At 51.0% G+C, this 7,329-nt stretch overlaps 1 protein-coding gene across 4 annotated transcripts in view; it reads right to left on the reverse strand.

Moving 5' to 3' along the window:
• The window catches only part of Cacna1d (calcium voltage-gated channel subunit alpha1 D), a 303,221-nt gene extending 299,976 nt beyond the window's left edge, over nt 1–3,245 (reverse strand). For all 4 annotated transcript variants that reach the window (XM_051140971.1, XM_051140957.1, XM_051140975.1 and 1 more), the window contains exons 1-2: nt 2,814–3,245; nt 530–839 (exon numbers count right to left, since the gene is read on the reverse strand). In XM_051140971.1, coding sequence (XP_050996928.1) covers nt 530–839; nt 2,814–2,880 — 377 coding nt within the window. In that variant the 5' untranslated portion in view covers nt 2,881–3,245. The remainder of the gene's footprint in view (nt 1–529; nt 840–2,813) is intronic.
• Nucleotides 3,246–7,329: the final 4,084 nt, after the last annotated feature.

The raw sequence follows: 7,329 nt of genomic DNA on the forward strand, positions 1-7,329 counted from the left end.
GAGACACTCCGAAAGGGCAGATGTAAATTTTAGTCATTGGAACCAGAAGATTCCACTAAAGGTCACTTCCAGTACAGACTGTATGTAGATTAGTCTCAATGGTTTTTGTTTGTTTGTTTGTTTTTGTTTTTTAATCAGCATACCAAGTTATCAACAAGTTAAATGCATACCAATGCCCCCAAAACAATAACAGCTTTAAAACTATCCAGCATCCTATGACCAAAGGTCACTTTCCTATTTTAACTCCCTACCACTTTGAAGTTGCAGTCTTCACTCCTTTCCCCCAGACACACACACACACACACACACACACACACACACACACACACACGTTGAACCCAAATATACCCGTGGACCCACCCTCCGCAAGCTGAGGAGATAGGAAGCGTAGCCCGTGAAATCCCTTGCCTACAGCTTCTGTTGCTCACATTCCAGACTGCTGAGGCTCTGAGAAGTGTCACTGCAGAAAGCAACTCCTTCTGAAGCACAGATGGTAAATGAAAAGGACTTCCCACGGAAAAAAGGATACTTCCATTCCACTATACTAATGCAGGCCCTTCGGATGGGGTTACTGAGTGATAAACAGAAAAGGGCTCGGGCAGGCCGGCTGTTGGACGAGTTACCCTGTTTTTTGCTCTTGGCGTATTGCTGACGTTTTCTTTGGGAGAGAGAGCCTACAGGTGGGGGTGCAGAGGTGCTCATGGTCTGGGCGGCCTTGGCCTGTCTAGCAGCATCGATTGCAGCTTGCCAAGACAGGACAGTTTGCTTGGAGCTGTTCGGCTGAGAAGTTGGTCCTTCACCAGAAATAGGGAGTCTGGTGCCTCTTGCATAGTTTGCCTCTGAGGAGAAGGAGAAAAGAGATTATTTAAAAAAAAAAAAAAATCTTCAATCCATACTATCTTTTTAAAAAGCAAAGGTGCCTCCCATCAATAAAAGGACTCATTCATGTGTTCCCATTTTGAACCTCGTGTCCTATTTCTCACAAGTAGTGGGGTTTGGCCAGGCAACGCAAGAAGAATGCACAGGGCTCTGCTCTGAGTGTCAATCATGTGGGGTCACTGCTGTGCCACACCCAACCACATTAGGACTCTGCCATACCTGCATCTTCAAAGAGAATCCTTTAGTGTATCTCTTCTGACAAACTGAGGCTATTCTCATGTCTATCCTGTGTCTTGTCTGGCTTTGAAAACACATGTATCTCTCTCTCTATCTCATGGCTTAACAGATACGCACAACAGCCTCTCTCTAAAATTCATTACCACCACCACCATCACACACACATATACGTGCGCGCACATACACACATGCACACACACCACTCACTCACACACTACCAATAATGCAATAGTCTTCACCACTTTTCTGGTGTTCCTCCAACAGATTTCCACCGCCACATGGAAATAAGTCTTCATGGCACCAGGCAATACCAAAAGCCCCATAACAAATATCTAGAGTATGTGCTAACACTTCCTGCAAATGAAAATTCATGATGCTTGGGACTCATTTCCTCCACAAGCTTCCGAAAACAGAAAAACATCTTTAGGGCTTTTTTGCATTTTAAATTGTAGCAGCAACAGCGAAGCCAGCATCCAGTCAGCCTGCACCTAAGAGAGAGCATGCACTATACCAGGGAAACCTCCAGGCCTATGCGAGAATTATCACAGTGTAGAGTAGCATCTAGGTACACACAAGGCAAATACCCAAGGGGGCCTCTCCGTGTGTGACTCTCCTCTCACTGTGGGTCTGGTTATTTCATGGACAGTCTCACAGGTGCCTGAGTTGAGCCACCACCATTGCCTCTGCTGAAGCAGATGTCAAAGTGAGAGCAGTGGAGGGATGAGCGTTTGCAAAACCAATTATCACTAAGTAAAGAGTCAAAGCAAGCACAGGTCTCCTGCCTTGCAAGCCTGAGACAGAAGCAACGCAAGCAGGCAGGCGGCGGCGCACACTCTGAGCTCAGGGACTAGTCTTGCCAAGGTTTTCCTTTGAGAAGCGCTCATCGGGAAACGCTTCGAGCACAGCAGGGCTGGGAGATGCCAACGACCTCCAAAGAGGGAGGCTGGCCAAGAGCTACCCCCAACCTCCCTAGATCCGGCCCCGCTGGTGTGGAAACTGCACGTGGTGCTGTGGCGAGGGCTGAGCTGCAGAGCCAGCCCCACAGCGGCAGCAACTCACTGGGCATTGCTAGGTTACCGACTTGTGCACAGGAGGCGCTGGGAGCGGGAATACACGCTTCACCCGTGTATTCTGGGTTCCCCCAGAACCCAAGAACTGGGGCTTCTCCCAGGAAAGGATGGGTGTGCACTTTACCAAGGGACCCAAAGGGTAAAAGTGGAGCGATCCCAGAATTTTTTTCTGATGCTACTAGAGACCTTCTTCTTAGTCAGCCAGAGACGGGGGGAGGAGGGGACGAAGAGAAGAGGCTGGAAAAGGGGCTCAGGCTGAAGACTAACACCCCCTTCTTCCATCACTGGGGGCTATGAAAGAGGAAAGTTGAGCCCGAGGACACCGAACCTGAATCACCTCACTTGCGCCCCTTGGCTGCACAATACTCCACACAACCAATGGCCGCCCCCACCCCAACAAATGCAGAATTAATTCTGACATTCAGGGCCTGAAGGGGAGAACCGAGTAGCTGCCCTGCACCATCCCTTTCTATGTAGATGACACCAAGCCAGAAGCGTGGTCTCCAACCCCCTCAACCGACCCAGCAGCGCATCGGAGAGGGGGGTGGAGGAGGAAGAGGCGGTGGGAAGAGGGGGACCATGATAGGATGAGGTTTGGCAGCGGGTACCCAGGCTCTGGTTGCTCACCGTTCGCGTGGTCCTCTTGCTGCTGCCGTTGATGCTGCATTTTTTTCATCATCATCATCATCATCATCCACGAACATTTATTGAGCGCCTACTGTGTGCAGGGCACTATGCTCAGCGTTAGGGAGGGGGAGGAACGGGTAAAGGGGGTTACGGATAGGTAGAAACCTCAGTCCCTGCCCTTATTTTCGCTTCAGCAGGGGGTGGGGAAGGACAGAGACAAATAACCAAAAATAAGGATAATTTATAAAAACCGCCTGCCACCCACGCTCCTTCTTTTTTGAAAAATGGAGCAAAATAAACTTTTTGTAAAAAATAAAATCGGATGTATATATTATCTTAGTAATATATACATGTAATTTTTTGCTGCAAAGGAGAACTGGCTTGGTCCCCCCTCCTCTAGTGGAGGGACGCCACGGTGGTGCCAGCCCGGCCGCCCGGGCCGCTTGGCGCGCCCCCCATGCCGCCCGTCCGCCCGCCGCGGTGCCCGGTGCCCCGCCGCCGCCGCCGCCGCCGCCGCCGCCGCCGCCGCCCGCGCCGCCGCTGGCTTGGGACCGCGGGCAGCCGGAGCTCACATCCGGGGACGGAGGCGCTCGCCCGCCCGCCCAACCGCTCCGCGCCTGCCGCGCCGCGCTGCACGCCGGCTTCGCCCTGGCGACGCTGCGCGCCCGCCGCCGTCCCCCGCCCTCCCCCGTGCGCCCGGGCCTCCCACCAGCCGCGCCGCGCCCCAGCTGCCGGCCTGCGGCCCACGCAGCCCCCGGGCTCCACGACGCGCGCGCCTAGGATGCCGCCACCCCCGGGCCTGGCGCGGCCGACCGAGGGTTAAGCGTGCTGCGGCCGCCAGCCGCCGGGTTAACCCCCTCGGTGCCGCCGCACCGGTGCCTCTTCTCCCAGCCAGGCCCGTTGGGCCCGGTGCCTGCTGCGGAGGGCGTGGAGGCGCCTCTCCGATGCTCGGCGCCCCGAGGCGATGGTTGCTGGGGTCCGCTGAGCTGGTTCAGGTGGTACTCCTTCTCGGCACACCTGGGGGGGGCCCCCCCCCCCCCCCCCCCCGGAACACAGGTGCCCGCTGGCGACCGCTGCAGCCGCATCAAAGCTCACGGTTCGCAGGCTCTGCCGGGACCAGACAGGCACCCCCTATCCACCGCTTCCTCCAGTTTTCGGGGCAGAAGAATGGGGGAGCCCTGCTCTTTAGGGAGCACTCACTGTCCTGGGGAACTGCCCTCAATCCTGATTCCCCCTCCTCCCTCGCCTTATGTATATGTGGTGGCAGTGGGCTCCCTCCCCCTCGTCATCACCTCCACGTGTGTTTGGAGGCGGGTACCGAGAAGTAACTGTCAAGGTCTTTCGCGCCGCTAGTGCTGAGAGGTATAAAGTGCAGCTCAAATGGATGACTCCTTTGGGAAAGAATACTTTGTTTTGTACCTTCTCCGCCTCCTGTTTGGAGTGGGGGGATGGTCTACAGGCCCCAGCTCCTGTCTAGAGGGGGAAGTACTGTATCTAGTGGGTGACTGATAGTTTTCATTTAGCTTTGCGCTGACTGTTGGGGAAAGGCCTTTGCTTTGTTACTTTGCAGGGTTCGATTTATTTGCCTTTGTTCAGATCTGCTTGTTCCTACTGAGTTTTAGAACGGTTGGGAACAGTATCTTTAAAGCAAACTGCTCAGCGTGAATTAAGAAAATAAACGTTTATGGGAAGGTACTCCTTGCTCAGAGACGACACACTGAGCATCTTTGATTGTTGCACGGGATCCACCTGGGAAGAATGGCTCTCCAGGGGTCTTCCTAAGAGGAGTGTCTAGTCAGGAAAGATGAAAACAACCATGTTTTGATTTTGCTTCTTTGGAAAGCCACAAGGTTGGGAAACAGCCCGTGGCCAGAGTATTAGAAAGCTGGCCTGAGCAACCTCACCTGTGACTGGTGCTTAGCTGAACTCTAAAAGGATGCGAGATGTTTCCCCTCAAAGAACTTATCCTTTGCAAGGACCAATAGGTCACTGTCCAAATTCCAAGTCTAAAGTTCAGCCTCTGGAGACTTCTACCAAAAATGGCATGCTAATACTGGCCCACAGTCCAAATCAGTTCAGCCAACATTCACAAGGCATCTGAGAGGAGCAGTTGTCTAGGCTAGGTGTTACCAGGGTAAGTGTGTGGCACAACCCCTTCCTCAAGGACAAGCCTTCCAGTGAAGGAGGCAGATGATGAGCTATATATAACAAGTGTGAGGAAGCTCTGTGCAAGGATTCTAGGGAGTCCTTGTAACTGAAGGACTCTGAGAAGCTCTCCCAGTTCTCAGTGAACTGCTTGCTTAACTGGGAAGGGGGAAGAGGTGGCACACAGAGCAGTGAAGCCATTCTGTCCCCATCAAAGTGATGGACATAGACCATTATGCTGTTGTCTCAGCCCATAGACCTTCTGAGCTACAATACTGAACTGTAATATAAACTGTAGACGCCGGTTAATAATAACCCATTGGTACTGGTTCAACAGTGGTAACAAGTGTGCCCCACCAGCACGAGATGTAATCATAAGAGAAACTTCTGGAGAAATCTACTTTACTGTGTAAATTCCCCCCTAGACCTAAAAATGAGTTTAAGTCTTTTAAAAAGCAGGGGGCTAATTTAATAGTGCAAGGAGAGTGAGTTGTGAGAATGGGGGCACAAAGGCTGCTACTGTGCTGGGTGGGATCTGTTTGAAAATAAAGGGTGCACACGGTTGATGTGGAGCCAGGGAGGACCAAGCCTCAGACCCAGTGGAAGAAGGCTGTTTGCTGGTTGCCTAACACCGGACCAGGCTCCTCCCAGGCTCCTCCAGTGGGAACCAGCAAGGGGACTTTAACTGAGAGATGGCAGGATTGAACTGTCTGGGGTCTACACTCAAGATATGGATGGGTTTATGGGATTGAAGGGTTTGGGTTTTCTCCTTCTTCTTCTTCCTCCTCTTCTTCTTCTTCTTCTTCTTCTTCTTCTTCTTCTTCTAATGTTATTACATTTACTTGTGTGTATTTGGAAGTCACGGGGCAACTTTCAGGAGTCAGCTCTCTCCTTCCACCATGTGGGGGTGGGGGTGGGCCAGGACTGAATGTCAGCTTGCCATTAAATGCTTTCACCCATGGAGCCCACGGAGTGGTACCTTGACAGCACCTGGAATTGAAGTTTTGGCCTTTCCGTCTTTGCGATGTCATCATCAAGTTTTGAGGGTTTGGCTTTTTTGTTTGTTTGGTTTGGTTTTGGGTTTTTGAAGCAGAAGTTGGGTGTTTTTATTTTTGTGTTTCCCGTTCTACACAGTTCTGCATGCTTTGGCGCACCTGAGTAATTTAAACATACTTATATTCCCATGATAAGTTAAATTACTGGGAAAATAAACGGCAGCTAATGGTTTGTAAGGTTTTCTGTGTGTCAGGCTCTAATGTAGGCATTTGGCAGGTCTCATTTAATTCCCATAGACGCATATGAGAAAAACAATAGAGATACTCATATTTTGCAGATGACAAAAGTGATGCCCAGGAGTTGAGGGACTTGCCCCAAACCACACAATTACCTAATGCTGAGCCAATAAGACACAAGGCCAGAATGAAAGATGCCTACTCTAATGGCTTCTGAGGGCGGGACAGCCATTGCCTTCAGTTGTATAGCCAACACTGAGCCACCGAGTCCCACTGAATAGTTCCATACTTGGCCACACAGATGGTTCTAGTTAAAAGCAGAAGGTCACAAGCACAGAACAAAAAGGCCTGAATATGACAAAACAGGCCTAAAGGCAGGAGGCCAGGACCACAGTGGGAGGAGGGAGATAACGGAGGGTGGGACTGCCTCCTAAGCAGAACACACTATTTACATGAATTATATTTAACCAAAATTTTAATGAAAAAAAAAAAAGTAGACATTAGTTCTCTGTGCAAATACTCAACCTTGTCACTAGCCCTCTGATTCAGGGTATTCTCCGTGCCTTTAAAATATAAAACATTCCCACTTAAAGGCACAGGGTTGGCATTGTATGCACAGCACCTCAGAGCTCTCTTCTGATCCCAGCACAGCCTCAAGAACCTCACTCTCATCACAAACCAGTTACCCCATCAACTCCTCTCTGCCTCTCACAAATTATCCATCCCGTGTGCAGAAACAACATGTCACTTCCCCAACCATAAACTGCCTCTCCTCTCTCCCCACATCCAGCCTAAGACGCCTATGACCAGCTTTCTGCCCACCCTTTTGCACAGTTCACCTTCACTGTGGTCAGCAGTCTCCTCATTAGGCTGTGGACATGCTGTGCTCATTTCTGACTCTGCCTTGGCTCAAATTTATTCACTGACCTGAAATCCCTGCCTTGCTGACCTCTAACTAAACCCTTGCTATTTAACAAGCCTCTGTGAAGTCCCCAGTTCCCACCAAAAGCCCCCCATAATGGTACCAGTCACCTACCCAATGTGAGAGCCCCCCACTTTTACCCCGTCCTTACATCACAAGCTTATTTCTTTAGTGATGTGGCTTTTGTGTATATCTTATGCGATTTCTTTTTTCTTTT

Source organism: Acomys russatus, chromosome 3 (assembly GCF_903995435.1).
Source record: "Acomys russatus chromosome 3, mAcoRus1.1, whole genome shotgun sequence".
NCBI lineage: Eukaryota > Metazoa > Chordata > Mammalia > Rodentia > Muridae > Acomys > Acomys russatus.